Below are 16,215 nucleotides of genomic sequence, written 5' to 3' on the forward strand. Positions count from 1 at the left end.
GGCCTGGGCCTCTAATCTCTGAGGGAGCCCATCGGTTTTCAGAAAGCAAGTATTTTTATCTGTGTCCACTCATCAACCAAGAGATTTCTCTGTCCTGTGTGAACGTTTGACAGAGGACAGTGCCTACCACAACCAGCCCAGCCGTGTTGCTGCGTATGGTTGTCACTGCATGGGATTAACAAAGCGGTCATGTTTTTATTAAATATACTTTTAAATAACATGTAACTGGCATTTCCGTCCACAAGAACTGATGGTATTGGCAGTGCAGCTCACGACTTTGCCTTTGTTTCTTTTCGTACAAATGTTTCCCATGTGATTAAATCTGGCCCTTGCTGGAGGTTATTTTTAGGATTATTTCATTCTCTTTATTGAAGTGTGCTGTAGACTTCTGTAACTTCTTGTGGTGCACAAGGCCAGCAGTACAGGCAGTGTATCAACCAGGCAGTTTGAAACCTGTTCACCCAGTCAGCCTCACGCTGGCATGATGTAGCTGTAACCTGAGTTTCAAAACCTAAGTGGGAAGCCAAGGAGGTGTAAGATCCAAATGCAGTGCGTGAACTGCTGGTTTTGACATTACATTTAAAATACCATTCTAATGGTTGCCTCTGATTTTGGCCAGACATGAATCCCTGAGGCTTACAATATACCAGATGCTTGGGATTGCTAGAGATGAAGAGTATTTGTTCTTAGCTTCTTGTATGGGTGACGAAGCAGAAATTCATATGGATAAATACTGCCCTTTGATTTTGCATTGAATGTCTCGCTGCTCTCTGAGGTGGAGGCTGCAAGGAAGATCTCTGCAGCTGGTGTGTACACAGTGAAACCAGCAGCTGTGCCTTGAGGTTGTGTCTTTCAAGTCGGTGCTATATTGGGTGTTGTTCACTGATTTCTTATCCTTACCCTCCTCCTCTAAGGAGGAAAACACATGCAAGATTAGCCAGGTGGTGTTTTCTGGAGAACTGAGAGTTATAAGTACATCTGTGCCTTTAGCAAGGCTCCAGCCAGAGCTTGACAGCTGTTTGTGGTGTCTGGGATGCTTCTCCCTCCTGCCTTCATTTGGAGCTTGCCATGAGGTGGTGGCACCCTCTTTCCTGACTCGACAGGCTGGAGGTGCTGCCCCAGAGTCTGCAGGCCTTGCCGAGACAGTCTGGAACAGGTGCCATGGCAGTAACTTGCTTTCCTTGGATCTGCAGCAGCTTGAGCAGTGCAGGCATGTGCCATGGACACACAACCACGTCTCACGCTGTGGTGTAACCCTGCGCAGCCGGGAGATTTCTCCACGATCAGGTTACTTGCCACCCTTTCTGCACACAGCAAATGCCTTGCAGAGATCTGCATTGCTGCAGCAGCTGTACTTCAGCAGCATGACTGGCTGTCCCAGTACCTGCTGCCTCATTCCAGGCTTAATTGCAGCATTAGCTCTATTGCTCTGACAGCACAGTTTGTGCTGCCTTTTGCCTGTTTAAAGGCATGTTGAAGTAGGGGAAAACAATGGCCTTGGCTGAGGTGTAGATCAGGCCTGTATGGCTCTGTTGCATCACTGATCATCTCCCTGTTCTTCCCTCCTTTCCTTCTTCCACCATCAGCCTCCCTTAGTGCATCACAGCTCTAGCATAATGTGAGACACCCCATCAGCAATGCTGCGTTTTTGGGAGTGATGCTGGTTTTGGGAGCCTTTTCTAACACGTTGGAAGGTCAGGGCTGGCAACTGTCACTTTCCTGAAAAGCAGTCAAGTTTACTGTACAGAAGATGGTCCAAGCAGCACTGCAGGGTGTGTATGGGAGAGGGACCTCTTGTCCCATGAGCAGGAAGAGGCACTGGGTTTTAGGAGAGTGCAGGCTCTGCAGAGGCACACAGGACAGCTCTGGGCAACTCTGGGTGCGGATATTGTACAACTGACCATGTGTGTACTGTACTGGCTTCTACATTTTCACTTCTATTCCTAAGCACTTCTTCAGTAAATCTGGAGATCCAGAAGATGGAAATCCCTTCCCAGCAGTGTTTTTTTTTCCTGGTTCTGCCTTGTGTACACGCTTAAAATAGTCCGTGTAAACCACTGTAAATTTTCTTCTTCCAACTTTCCGATTTAGGCCTGGAGACAGAATTTAGTGCCTGATGCATGATGTTATTGCAATAAAAACTGCAGAGCTGGACTGCCCAGCAGCTCAGTGTAGAGAGAGCCCCGAGTGTTTGCCTTAGTTTGTGAGGATGTCCGTGTTGATTCACCCAAGCTCCACTGAACTACATTCCTAACTTGTGACTGATGGCAGTGTTGTTGGCAGGTTTTCAGTTTGTTAGTCTCTTCCGATGAGAGACGGTCTTGCTTGCAACCCTGAAATTTCGAGTCTTGAACATCTGTTACTAATTGATTATATTTTTGCCTGATATTGGATGGTTACTCTTGTAGCCAGTATGGTGAAAGAGTAACATCTCCAGACTTCCTGCTGTGAAGTTTGAGTCCATAGAGGCACTGCCTGCCGAGCTAGTAAATCATGACAGGTGTCATGCGTGGGGAGATGCAACTGGGTATAAGAGTGTTTTGGATAAGATGCAACTTTGAAAAGTACAGGTGATGCTGTGTTGGAAGTTACTGTAACAGGGGTGTCATGGTTTTCTGTTGTCTTGGACCTAATTTTTTTTTTTATTATTATTCTCTAAAGCAAAAGCTGGCAGGCTGACAAACAGGCAGCTTACAGGACGGACTCTCTGGCTACTGACCATTTAGCTGGTAAGTTCTTATTTTGGGAGAGCCGAAGATCTTGCTGTTGCTGGGCTTGCTAGGCAGAGTGGCTTTCTGAGTGTCTCCCTAAGTCAGGCACCTAAATAGGTTTCTCAAGAAGAGGCAGCTTCCTGGGTCCTTTCTCTTTTATCTCTAGGGTTACACAATGGTCTTGGACTGACTGTCCAGACATTCACATACTCATGTAAAAATTGCACACCACTAATAATTAATAGATTAATGAGACTGTACTTTAGAGTAGTTAGAGTATCCTTTAAAAATTTGTAGTGTCCCCCTTTCCAGTGACCTTCTTAGGTTACACATCCTCTGCCTTCTTAGGGAGGAGCTCTGGTTTTGGTGACCACTGTGCAGGAAGGAAATATCCCCCCTAAATTCCTGTCTGTTTCAACAAGGAAATTGGGCAGCCAATGGGCCCGTAGGTGCTTTTTAAGAGGATGACTGGAAGAGGGCTCAGTAACATATACTTTGTCTTCCTGGACTGACTTTGTGCATCCTGAGTGGTGTTGGTAATACTGTTGCCACTTCCATCTCTTGCAGTGGCATACCCGGATTGTGTGTGGGTGGGAAGTCGACAATGAGCTCTGTGGCAGTTTTGACCCAGGAGAGCTTTGCTGAACACCGCAGCGGCCTGGCTCAGCAGCAAGTGAAAGGTGAGTTGCTGTCATGTGCCTCTAGATCCAGACTGCACAGACCTCTTACCCAAGCTCACTCCATGTGTCTGGTTCCCCAAAAGTATACATTTCCCTTTTCTAAATTAGTATTTTGCTAGACTCTAGCTTTCCACAGTGGTGCTGCTGCACAATGCAAGGCTGTGAGGAGGTGGGCCTGAACACTTCAGGGAGTTCTGGCTAGCGGTGTTCTTAGCCCTGGGATGGGCCACATGCAAGAGTGGGGCACTGAGCTACACAAGAGCCTCATGGATCAGTGTGCTGGGCTGTCATTTCCACCCTTTGCTCAGCCAGCTGCTGAGGGTGGTCACTGACCACATGAACTGACCCAGTGATGGGTTTTGGCATCCATTCCGAGCTGTGAACTGCCCCATTTGCTATGGCCCAGTGCACAAGTGAGTCAAACATAGTGTACAGGCTTTCCCTAGACTTTGCCCTAACTAGAGTCCTCCTCTGCCTTTTTCCTGGGCTTATGTTTGTCTTATCCCCTTCTGACCTGCACCCTTGTTCTAGTTCTTTCACTTCTTTCTGCTCAGCCCAGATTGAACCTAATTTAACCCAGATTTCCCCTAGTTGAACCTCTCCTGACAAAGTTGGCAGTAAGGTGCTGTTTGCTGCCACCATTCACTGGTGTGTTCACCCCCTGCATCCCCTGTGCCAGCTCAGGCAAGGCTGGTGGTTTGTGGCATCCACTACACTCTCTGCTATGCGGATGTCAGTCGTGCTCCAGACTTGGCAGCCCCATAGGCATAGTTGTAATAGGATTAATAGCAGGGCACAAGCCATTTGCTCTCCCTTATTAGTGGGGCCTAATTACAATCGCACTGCCTGTGAACAGGGGCATTTCTGCAGGGAAAGTGACTCATTTGCCCTATTTGCTTTACCCCAGTTACAGCTTTAAACTCTGAAGAAGAGAATGATCCTCCAACCTACAAGGAAGCCTTCCCTCCACTCCCTGAGAAAGCACCATGTTTGGAAGCTGCCCAGGAACCTGCTGGTCCCTGGAGCAAAATTCGACCAATAAAGGCTTCTGTCATCACTCAGGTTGGTGGGAGTGGATGTCTTATCTCCTGTCTTTTCCCCTCTCCCAAAAGTAGGTAAGCAGGTGAAGTGAACCATTCCCTAGAGTATGAAATCCTTGGTATGTCAGCTTCTGTGTCATGTTTTACCCTGGTACTGCAGCTGAGAGCTAGGACTGCCCTGGAGGGGAGGGATGTGTTGGAAAACTGTCCAGAAGGAGCTCTGCATCCCTGTTCCACAAAGAGCTGAAGCAGGCCTGAAGGGAGAATTGCAGAATTCCTGTGGGGAGTGCTAATCTCCCTTTAGGAAGAGTCCTAGCGTGGGGCAGACTGGCTGCTGCAGTGTTCCTGCACTTCCCTGGGCACAGCTGGTTGATGTGCTGCACAAACCTGGGAGGTCAGCTTGCCACTAAAGACCTGTATGGCCATGAGAGAAAGAGAAAATGTGAGGCAAAAGCACTGACAGCTCGCTGTGCTCTTTTCTGTGTCTGTGGCTGAGCAGGTGTTCCATGTGCCGCTGGAGGAGAGGAAATACAAGGACATGAATCAGTTTGGAGAAGGCGAGCAGGCCAAGATCTGCCTTGACATCATGCAGAAGACAGGAGCTCACCTGGAGCTGTCTCTGGCAAAGGACCAGGGCCTTTCCATCATGGTCTCTGGCAAGCTGGAAGCAGTCATGAAGGCTCGGAAGGAAATTGTTGCTCGTCTGCAGACTCAGGTGAGGGCAGCTAACTGTTTCTCACTCAGTCCTTGCTCTTCCCCAAGACTCCTGAATGCTCTGAGACCCTTGGGTGTGTGTGCTTATAAGCCAAAGAGGTGTTATTAGATGACTAATTCAGCTTTGCCATATATTTTCAAAGCATCCAGTTGGCAATTTGGAATGGAAATGAGGCTTAAAATAAAATAGGGTTCAAAGCTAATTACAGGCCATGGTGTTACATGAAGGGTGGAGGCTTCAATCTGTGACTTTGTGCTGAGGTGCTGGTGGTGGCCAGGTACAGGCCCCTCACACAGAATTCATAGTATGTGAGAATGGAATGGTGCTTTCTCTGAAGTCCTTCAGAGAAGAATGTGGAGGGTTAGGAGAAAGAAAAGTAGAGAAGAGGGAGTTCTGCCAAATGCTGGAAGCTTAAGATCGGGGTTCTGAGTTGTGTAACTTGAGCCCCATTGGTAAGTAATTGCAGACTCCTTGTTTCAGTTGCTTCTCCTTTCAGTCCTCTGCATTTTGATTTCTTACCTTCAGGTTCTTGAGTTCATTATCAAAATGGTAGTTCTCCTTAAGATCCGTCACAGCCAGGTGTCATGGTATGTTTTAAAGTGTAATGTCTGAGGGAGTAAATGCAGTAGTTAATACCATGTCTGCTCAGTGCTGTTCAGCCCATGTGTCATACCCTGCCAGAGGGAAGAAAAAGAGACAAACCCTACATAATGTGCATCTGAAAAAATAATTTAGGTTGTACTACCACAGATCCATGCCCCACTGTCCTCAAATATCCCTCCTACTTGGCCCCTGGTCTGAAAGGTGTGTCTGTATTGCAACTTCTCATTGGCTTGGCTGGCATCAGTATGTGGACAGGAAGTTGAAGAGTCACACCAAGTGATCTGGTTTTGATTTGATTTATTTCTTTTTCCATTGTAGCTTGAATTGTAGGTGCCTAGTTAGTAGTTACATATTCACTGGGATCAAGAGCATAGTAGCAATCCTAAACTCTCAGGTTAGTAAAAACTCATTGAGAAGGGAAGAAGTCAGGAATCCCTGTTAAAAGCCAGTCCTTTAATGCTGGATTGAGGAAAGTTCTGGAGACCCCTCTTTTTCAAGAAGAGCCATCTAGAAGCAGTCCCTGAAGCAGCATGTAGGGCTTTGAAAACACCTTAGCAGTCAGTAATGGTAAGCATAGTTGAGCTCTCTGCCTGCTGGAGTAAGTTTCTGGTGTTGAGTTTCAGTTTCCTAGGAGTCAGACTATGTCTTCTTCTCTGTAGCCTTGGCAGCAGATATCAGAGTTCAGATGAACTCTACCCCAGAACCGTCATCCCTGTTGCTCTCTGGTGCTGAGAGACTGTGACAGTGGAGCATAGACACCTCCTCATCTGTGCCTGAAGACCTTTGCTTATTCAGGGTACTGCTCCTGGGAAAACAGAAGGCTTTTTAGGGAATAGTAGGGTTTAGACTCCTGGAATACAGGCATCTGAGATCAACTCCTATGGCATAGTATCAGTCTTGTGCTAGATGGATGTGCTGGAAGGCACTGTTTTTACTCTTCACTTGTAGCACTAAGCAGCATCTGAAAAGCTTTTCCTGTACAGGTGAGGGCTCTCATAGATGCTTGGCCTTTGTATTGCAGGCTTCAGCAACAGTTGCCATCCCCAAGGAGCACCACCGTTTTGTTATTGGAAAGAATGGTGAGAAGCTGCAGGACCTGGAGCTCAAAACTGCAACCAAGATCCAGATCCCCCGCCCAGATGACCCCAGCAACCAGATCAAGATCACTGGCACTAAAGAAGGGATTGAAAAGGCCCGACACGAGATCCTGCTTATCTCTGCTGAGCAGGTACTTCAGTCCTGTGATGTCTCTCATGTCATTATCTGAACAGGCATTTTGGTTCTCTGTGGTATATTAGATGTTTGTAGCCACCATGGCTACAGCCAGTGGTAAGTAACACTGTGAGTCTGGAGCAGAGATGTCTACCATTCCACTGGCTGTTTGAGCACTGCTTCCAGGTTCTACACCTTCTGGTTCTCCCTTTTGTCCATCTCTAAAGTCAGATAAGCACTTTCCATAATTTAAAGTGAACCATATTCAATGCCAGCTGAGATAAGACAGGAGATTAGAGGTGAATATCATAAATTGGGAACAGCAGTATTTATAGATGGAAAGAGACAGAGCCTGCAAACTGGGGAAGGTGCTTGGGCTAGAGTGTCAAGCAAGACAGCACTGGGAATTGAGGTGTGTGTGGCAGAGATGGTAATGTAATATCAACAGCAGTTTCCACTGAGGACTGTTCTGGATTGTTGTAGGATAAGCGTGCCGTGGAGCGACTGGATGTGGAGAAAGTGTACCATCCCTTCATTGCTGGCCCTTACAACAAGCTGGTGAGTGAGCTCATGCAGGAGACAGGGACGCGCATCAACATCCCTCCACCCAGCGTTAACAAGACAGAGATAGTCTTCACAGGGGAGAAGGAACAGCTGGCCCAGGCTGTGGCTCGTGTTAAGAAGATCTATGAGGAGAAGGTATGGATGGTCCCTAGACCTTCCTCTTCCCCCCACCTGCTCACAGCCCCTCTTCCCTTCTTGTTCTACTTTTGTGCATCCCTCAGTTGCATACTCCTCGTGTCAGCTCTTGCTCAGCAGCCCTTGCAGTACCTGGACCTGTGTCTTACCATTTCCTTGCCCAGCAGAGTGGGACCTGGGGTGATTCTGCTGGGGAGGTGACAGATCTCCTGCTTTTTTGTGTAATGGAAATTAGCAGACCACAAAGAGCTCTCTGGGTGTGTGTTTTCACAGGTGCTGCAAAGGAAGGAGGGAACTGTGAAGGCTACAGTGTGGCCAACTGACAGTATCAAAATTGTTACATGAGTAGAAGTTGCTGAAAAGTAAATTTCACTTCAGTTTATTTTCCATTGCTAGCATCACTGTGAATATCCTTGTTGTGAGTTGTTGGTCTGTTTTTCCTCATGGTTACATCTGTATTTGTACCAGTCTGAATTTCAACACAGATAATCAGCTTACAGCGTGGTGTTGCATTGCAGCACTGCCTGGGGACAGCTGGGCATTGTGCAAGGGCAGGGGTGTGTATGTGGTCTCTTCCACGTAGTGTCCCAGGGAGGTTAAACAGAATTTTTGTATTTTTCCTGTAAATTTTTGAGAATAGGACCTTCTGTAGGCAGGTCCCAGAGATGCTAGGGTGCTGCAGAACTCCTGTGCTCCCCTTTGCTTTGATCTTTCCTGGGTGCTGAGCTTCACTGCATCTTGTGTCTCTTCCTTTCACTTTTGTCATTCCCTGCTCCCTTGTGATTGATGCTCCAGTGCCTCTGCTCCTACAGAAAAAGAAGACTACTACCATCGCTGTGGAGGTGAAGAAGTCCCAGCACAAGTATGTCATCGGCCCCAAGGGTAATTCCCTGCAGGAGATCTTGGAGAAAACTGGAGTCTCTGTCGAGATCCCACCCACTGACAGTAGCTCGGAGACGGTGATACTGCGAGGCGAGCCTGAAAAGCTTGGGCAAGCATTGACTGAAGTCTATGCAAAGGTATTGACTGCATGGACCCAGACCTCCTTTGAAAGCCCCACAAAGATACATCCCTGGGCACTTACAGGTGGAGGGGGGTGGTCTCTGTCAGGCTGTCAGAGATGCAGCTTAGAACTCAATAAGGGGGGTGCAGCATGGGAATTGGAAGTGAAGTTTTGTGAAAGCCTCTTCCAGTCTATCCATCAAACAGTTTCTTTGTCTCTCAGGCCAACAGTTTTACCGTCTCCTCGGTCTCAGCCCCCTCTTGGCTTCATCGTTTCATCATTGGAAAGAAAGGACAAAACCTGGCCAAAATAACTCAGCAGATGCCAAAGGTATGGATGAACTATTAGTTTAGCACCAATTGAAGTAGAGTGTGGTTTAATCCAGCTTACTCTTGTAGGAGCATCCGTGGCTTACAGGGACAAGGAACTTTGCTGACTTGAGATTCTCATTTTAGAATATGTGCTTTTATTGCAAGGGTCGTTGGTAGAAAGGGCCTTGCCTTCAGCTACTAGCCTTGGCTGAAGGGAAGTCCCAAAGAGAGAGGGAGAGAGAGCAAGAGGGTATGAGCTAAGAAGAGGGGAGTGAGAGAGCAAGGTGGCAGGAGTCAAAGTGCAGGGGGAAGAGAGCAGGGAAAAAAAGAGCCAGGTCCTGGTTACAATACATTATATCTCCTTTTGTGATGAATATTGTAATTTACAGTGACCAACCAATACAAGACACAAAATCCTATAGAATCTACATACAGCCTATAAGAACTACTACATTACCATGTGTTATATTTTAAACTCTAAAAACTACTCTTTAGACTTTTCTGTTTTGCTACATTAACCTTTAGATCCCTTAGCCAGCAGAAAAGTATTGTTCAATCAAAAGGGATTCTCCTTCAGCTGGCTAGGCCATTGTCTTCAGGTTATATAGTAACTAAGACTCGGTATCCTACAACTCCAAGTAAGCTTCCATTTCTATTTTGATTCTAGGTTTCATATTTTCAAAATCTTATACTAAGCAATCATATTTATAAGGTTTCCCTGATTCATCTTCCCCAACAACTCTTTGTAGAGAGAGAAATGTATTCTAGCATGGATAAAACCAGAGGGGAAATGACACAGATCTTAAAATATTCAAGGGAACTACCAAATTCTACTGCCTCAAACACTTCCCATCCTGTGTTACTTTCAAGCATTGGGTCCTTCAAAGGAAGATTTATGTGCTAGTATTTGGAGAATTGATGTAGTCTCAGACCTGGAAATGTTAAGTTCAGTGAGGCTTCTCCCTTGTGAGTTAGATGGTGTCTGGAGAAAGGCGAGGTGAGGAACTTCTCCAAAGCCCTTGCAGACTTCAGGAAACACCAAAACTTTATGTTCTAGACACTGATACAGCCAGAATTGTAGATTGCCTACTTCTGAAATTGTGTGTACCCTTAGTGGTAGGCCTGACTGACAGCATTGATCTAGCTTGTGTCTTGGAAAATTCTTACTGGTTTCCTTGCCTTGTTTCTCAAGGTTCACATCGAATTCACTGAAGGAGAAGACAAAATCACTTTGGAAGGACCTACAGAAGATGTGAATGTGGCTCAGGAGCAGATTGAAGTCATGGTCAAGGATCTGGTAAGTTGGTGGTACTAGTTCTGGTGCATAAGAAGAAAGTGGGGAAAGGTGGGACAACAGAACAGAGAGGAACTGTACCTCACATCTGTGGGTATCTTCACAGGCTTAACCAGTATTTGCAGAAGGCAAGTTGTGTGGCAGGTGAACAAAATCCTTGGTTATGAAGCTTTCTTTAAAAATCATGAGCACATCTTTAGTCTTGATGCAGAGAAGGAAAGGGTCTCTTTCAGTCACAGCTGGAGAGGCATTTAAATACCTTTAAATGTTTCACAAGCATGCTGCTCTCAGCTCAAAGCAGAGGAGAGGAGTGTTGTGCTCTGCTCACTGGCAGGAGGAGTGCCTGTAGCTGGCAGCTGGAGTCAGTGCCTGCACTGGCAGTGGGCAGAGGCAGCAGCAGAGGGGGCCTGCCCTGCCTAGCCCTGTACAATTCTTTGTAGATCAACCGGATGGATTATGCAGAAATCAATGTCGACCACAAATTCCACCGACACCTCATTGGCAAGAACGGAGCTAACAGTAAGTGGGGTGCTTTTCTTATCCTTCCTGTGCTCAGACTCTGGTTACTTGATCATATTGCGGCTCTGCAGCTCAACCAAGGTGCTGCCTCCATTACATTGCCTCTGCCCTTCTGGAGTGAAGTTGGCACAGGAAGATAAATGAGCAGTGAGGCCTTGGGATGACTTTAAAACCTTGGAAAGTTCAACAGATTACTTTGCTGTGTCCTGGCAGAACTTTTGTGTTTTGGGGAGGTTGGAGAGTTGTCTTTTTTTCTTTTTTTCAAGTTGGCCTATGTGAATTTCATTTTGGAACTCATTTTGGGTGGGGGGGGAAGAGGGTAGAAATCTGCATGGTGAGTTTCTCCCCCGAAAAGAATTTGGGATTAGAAATCAATCTTCTAGTCTAAATATGATGCTGTCTGGGGAAGAAACAGATGCCTCATTCTGGCAAGTGAACTATCCCATTTAGATGCCATAGAATTTTATTTAATTGTACAGATTCTTGTGTAGCCCAGATCTGCTCTTGCTGAATCCCAGAGTTGAGAAGCACTTTCCCCTGATTCAGCTCCACCCCTCTGGCCTTTCCTCAGAGGCTGATGCTCTTCTTAAACAGCCTCTACTCAAGGTGTCTTTGCTTCCAAATCTTGCCCTAGCAGAGTGTGTCACCACAGCCCTTGCCTTGCAGTTAACAGGATTAAGGACCTCTACAAGGTGTCTGTGCGCATTCCCCCGGACAATGAGAAGAGCAACCTGATCAGAATTGAAGGAGACCCACAGGGGGTCCAACAGGCCAAGAAAGAGCTGCTGGAACTCGCTTCCCGTATGGTTAGTGGGATGTGATGCCTGGGAGGCCACAGTTTGAGCTCTTATGTTCCCTAATAACCTTCTGGTAGAGGTGTGTGCCCCTTGCCCACTGAGCACTTGAATCTCATGACAAGTGCAAGCTCCTCTATTCCCTTGGATCCCCTTCTCTCTCAACCTAGGGTGAATTATGTCTGGAGGAAAAAAATTGATGACAAATAAGCTGTCAGGCAGCAAACTCTAATTACAATTATGTGGCTCACCTGCTGAACACTGCATGTAAACTCTGCTTTCCACAGGAAAATGAACGCACCAAGGACCTAATCATTGAGCAGAAATTCCACCGGACCATCATTGGGCAGAAGGGCGAGCGGATCCGGGAAATCCGGGAGAAATTCCCAGAGGTAAGGCTTTCTAGGAGATTAGGGATTCAGAGGGCATTTTTGCTATGTTGGTAATAGACACATGTTCAATAAAGTCATAAATGTAATGTCCCTGTGAGTATGAGAAATATCTAACTGATATGTGTCTGCTCATACATCTAATACATGTGAGAAGATGTTCTTCTGGCCAGAACATGCTGACATGGTTACCTGCTTCCAGATGGGAAAGGAGATGTGCAGGATCCCCTCAACTTTTGCACATCTGATACGACAATTCTTGTATTTGTCTGAGTTCACTCTAAGTGACTGTTTCCTGCAGGTTATCATCAACTTCCCAGACCCTGCACACAAGAGTGACATTGTCCAACTCAGAGGTCCCAAAAACGAGGTGGAGAAGTGCACCAAGTACATGCAAAAGATGGTGGCAGACCTGGTAAGGGAGACTTCTATGTGCTATTCTCTCTTCCATGCCTGGATAACCCTGGAATAGAGCAGAGCTGTAGTGGCTTGGCTAGAGCTGACACAGCTCAAGATGAGGGAATTGTGGTCATGGTTCTAAGTGTATAGGGGCAGACAAATAATACCTGTTATTTAAGGGCTATAGGAAAGGGTACATGTCTTTGTTTATTCTTGGAAGTGTTCCATACGGAGAATTCCTTGGGACTAAGCCTGTTGTCAGAAGCTTGTTTATCAGGTTCCTGGGATGGTGCCTCACTTGCCAGGATGGTGTAACCTTCAATTCTCCCTTCTTTTCTCTCATAGGTTGAAAACAGCTTTTCTATTTCTGTTCCCATCTTCAAACAATTCCACAAGAACATCATAGGGAAAGGAGGTGCCAACATCAAGAAGGTGAGATATCTTTCCTGTCTTCACTGCTCATTATGGTGACTGCCTGCAGCAAAATCTCATTCACTGGTCTCCCCTGCACATTGCTAATGTAAAATAAAACCTCTAAGGTCTTTTTTTCTGACATGGGACATCACTCAAATGATTTTGCTGGGATTTTTTTTTAATTGTGGCAGATCCGTGAAGAGAGCAACACCAAAATAGATCTCCCAGCTGAGAACAGCAACTCGGAGACAATTGTTATCACAGGCAAAAAAGCAAACTGTGAGGCTGCTCGCCACAGAATTTTGGCTATCCAAAAGGAACTGGTAAGTGAAACAACTGGCCTGTGGCAGATTAGGGACTTGAAAGCATAACTATAGGAGTTACAGGAGATAGAAATATAGAAGTGCTTGTAGTGGGGTGCAGCAGGGGGAAGACAAATATGGATGTCAATCTGTTCTTGACTCTTCAACTGAAGTTTGTAGCTGCACGTCAGTTGGGAGTGGCCAGTCCCAATTCCCTCTGGTCAGGCATTTCTCACACTCAGCTCTGCAAAGCTCCTGGCCATGTGGGAGTTAGAGGGCAAGCAGGGTCTGTGCAAACACGTTACTATAGCTTGACTAACACCCCTCACTGTACTGTCCTCACTTAGGCCAACATCACAGAGGTGGAGGTCTCTATTCCTTCCAAACTCCACAATTCCCTCATTGGCGCCAAAGGCCGCTTCATCCGCTCCATCATGGAGGAATGTGGTGGAGTCCACATCCACTTCCCCACAGAGGGCTCTGGCAGTGACACTGTGACCATCAGGGGCCCAGCCCAGGATGTGGAGAAAGCCAAGAAACAGCTGCTACATCTGGCAGAGGAGAAGGTGAGCCTTGCCTTACAGGGGTTGGTTTGACCAGCTGTTTCTTTTTGGAGGTCAAAGTGGTTCCCTCTGTCTTCATGGAAGCCTTTGGCATCAGTTGAGAAAATCCTCTTTTGAGGGATTTGAGTATAGTTTGGATGATTAAAATAAAGCTGTACGTCCATCCTAGTGACAATCAGTTCTTCTCTCATGGGTAGAGGATCTGTCTGTAATGCATCTCTGTCCAGACAGATGATACACTCAGGGTTAAGGTTCCCTGCTTCTGTGATTTAAATGTTCTTGTGTATCTGCCCTTCTCTGAAACAGCTTACTCTGTAGATCTCCTTCACTTTTTTCTTAGTCTCTGTATTTCAGCTCCAGTTCTTTCATTTCACTGTATGTATTCAGATTTGAGAGCTTTTGGTTACACGACCTTGCTCTGGGTTGTGGCTGACTGACTGGTCATTTTAATAGCAAGCTTTCTAGGGTCCGCTGTGAACATGTTCTCCCTGGGAATTGGTTGGTTGTCTCTGGGAGCCTGGCTTGCAGCAGTTAGCAAATGATTGTGTTGCCCTTTGCACAGGTCAGATCCTAGGGAAGTCTGCTCATATTCTCATTGGTCATGCCAAGTGTACAGTTAGTATTTGGCCCTGAGAACACCTTTGGGGTGGTGTTTTTAGTTTAAGACATTGTATACCTTTTTTACTTTCAACGGTGCACTGCATATACCTTGTTTTTGCAGCACTCTGCATGTGGGTGCAGGTAACACATCTACATGCTGACTGTTGATGTTGATGGATGTTTTCTGTATATTGACATGTTCCATGGGTCTCTGGCTCCTTTCAGCAAACAAAGAGTTACACTGTGGACCTCCGTGCAAAGCCAGAGTACCACAAATTCCTTATTGGTAAGGGCGGTGGCAACATCCGTAAGGTGCGAGACAACACTGGGGCCCGCATCATCTTCCCCACCTCTGAGGACAAAGATCAGGAGCTGATCACTATCATGGGAACAGAGGAGGCTGTCAAAGAGGCACAGAAGGAGCTGGAAGCCCTCATCAAGAACTTGGTATGAACTTTTTCTACTTTCTTGCCTCTCAGTGTGGCAAGGTGTAACAAGTCAGCATGAAGGACTGCTTGTCCTAAAACCATTTGCTGCCCTTTGTGGGAGCTCGGGAAGATCTTTCCTTACCTTGGAGTGAGGTTGTAAACTGATTGCTGTTGAGTGCAGCCAACTCGTGCCTGTCACCAGGACAGGTGGCGTTGATTGGCTGTCGTGTGTTGGCAGGATAACGTGGTTGAAGACTCCATGGTGGTTGACCCCAAGCACCACCGCCACTTTGTCATCCGTCGAGGACAAGTTCTCCGTGAGATTGCAGATGAGTATGGTGGTGTGATGGTCAGCTTCCCGCGCTCCGGCACCCAGAGCGACAAAGTCACCCTCAAGGGAGCCAAGGATTGTGTGGAGGCAGCCAAGAAACGCATCCAGGAGATCATCGAGGACCTGGTACGTTGTAGAAAAACTGTTTCTTCTGTACTCTGTTCCTTCAGCAGTGTCCTACTTGAACCTGCTGCATGACCAAGCTTTCTGTGAGCAAGTCCCATGGTACTTCTTGGATTTGAACCTTTGCTGTCAACATACACAGTCTGCAGACTTTAGATCCTGGTCTGGGGGTAGCAGCTGGCTCCAAAATGGCAATGCTGTATGAATTAATTTCCTCCTCTGACAGTCTTCTTGGGTTTTGGGGGTGGAAGTAGGAGACCACTCATTGATGTACATCTAAACATTAAAAGATTGGAGCTTTTTTGTGCCTCTCCATGTCTGGCCTTGAGCAGTGGTTGCTTTCAGGGGTTTCCTGCACTGTTAGTATTGGCTCTGGGAAGCAGTCAAGTATCAAACCTGTTCTCTTCCCTTTCACCTTTTTTTTTTTTCCGTTTTTTTAATACTTCCCCCTCTTCGGGGTGTTAAAGTGTCTGAAGTCTTGGAAGCCTTTAATGTCCTGAGTTGAAGGCAACTTTGAATCCTCTGCTCTTCTCAGATAGGAACAGTTCTAGGAAATTTTCAGTTCTTCTCCTGTCAGCTGTTCTCTTTTCTGACTCCCCTCTGTGTCCATTTTGGATTTCACCATGCACAAACATCCTGTTTTCTGGTGTGAAGGAGGCTGCATCACAATAGAGCAACTCTGCTTTCCCACAGGAAGCTCAAGTGACAATCGAATGCACCATTCCACAAAAATTCCATCGCTCCATTATGGGCCCCAAAGGATCCCGGATCCAGCAGATTACCCGGGACTATGGCGTCCAGATCAAATTCCCTGACAGGGAGGAAAACCCAGGTAATGCCTGTGGATGCATGTTTGGATGGTAGTTGGGATGATCAAATAAGTGTAGTATAGCCTACACTCTGTACCAGTGGGCATGTTCTACTTAAAATTTATGGAGAGCATTGATCCCTGGTGTTCCTGCAGTGTCCTTGAATCTGGGCTTAGCATCAACCTTGTCCTCTTGGGAAGGAGACAGTTTCAGGAAGTCAGCCTGCAGGCCTGGGTGTTGTGAACATGTTGTCACTGCAGAGTACAGGGAGAACAA

The 16,215-nt window shown here is 46.6% G+C and overlaps 1 protein-coding gene across 2 annotated transcripts in view; it reads left to right on the top strand.

The window, feature by feature from the left end:
- HDLBP (high density lipoprotein binding protein) overlaps nucleotides 1–16,215 on the top strand; it is a 37,662-nt gene that overhangs the window by 15,404 nt on the left and 6,043 nt on the right. For both annotated transcript variants that reach the window (XM_083868516.1, XM_083868517.1), the window contains exons 2-20: nucleotides 2,662–2,729; nucleotides 3,279–3,391; nucleotides 4,299–4,453; nucleotides 4,931–5,146; nucleotides 6,771–6,977; nucleotides 7,445–7,660; nucleotides 8,473–8,679; nucleotides 8,886–8,993; nucleotides 10,167–10,271; nucleotides 10,709–10,787; nucleotides 11,454–11,593; nucleotides 11,869–11,973; nucleotides 12,272–12,385; nucleotides 12,715–12,801; nucleotides 12,975–13,106; nucleotides 13,433–13,651; nucleotides 14,474–14,695; nucleotides 14,915–15,133; nucleotides 15,824–15,962. In XM_083868516.1, coding sequence (XP_083724642.1) covers nucleotides 3,316–3,391; nucleotides 4,299–4,453; nucleotides 4,931–5,146; nucleotides 6,771–6,977; nucleotides 7,445–7,660; nucleotides 8,473–8,679; nucleotides 8,886–8,993; nucleotides 10,167–10,271; nucleotides 10,709–10,787; nucleotides 11,454–11,593; nucleotides 11,869–11,973; nucleotides 12,272–12,385; nucleotides 12,715–12,801; nucleotides 12,975–13,106; nucleotides 13,433–13,651; nucleotides 14,474–14,695; nucleotides 14,915–15,133; nucleotides 15,824–15,962 — 2,746 coding nt within the window. In that variant the 5' untranslated portion in view covers nucleotides 2,662–2,729; nucleotides 3,279–3,315. The remainder of the gene's footprint in view (nucleotides 1–2,661; nucleotides 2,730–3,278; nucleotides 3,392–4,298; nucleotides 4,454–4,930; nucleotides 5,147–6,770; nucleotides 6,978–7,444; nucleotides 7,661–8,472; nucleotides 8,680–8,885; nucleotides 8,994–10,166; nucleotides 10,272–10,708; nucleotides 10,788–11,453; nucleotides 11,594–11,868; nucleotides 11,974–12,271; nucleotides 12,386–12,714; nucleotides 12,802–12,974; nucleotides 13,107–13,432; nucleotides 13,652–14,473; nucleotides 14,696–14,914; nucleotides 15,134–15,823; nucleotides 15,963–16,215) is intronic.

Source organism: Zosterops lateralis (genome assembly GCF_965231275.1).
Source record: "Zosterops lateralis genome assembly, chromosome: 10".
Classification (NCBI taxonomy): Eukaryota; Metazoa; Chordata; class Aves; order Passeriformes; family Zosteropidae; genus Zosterops; species Zosterops lateralis.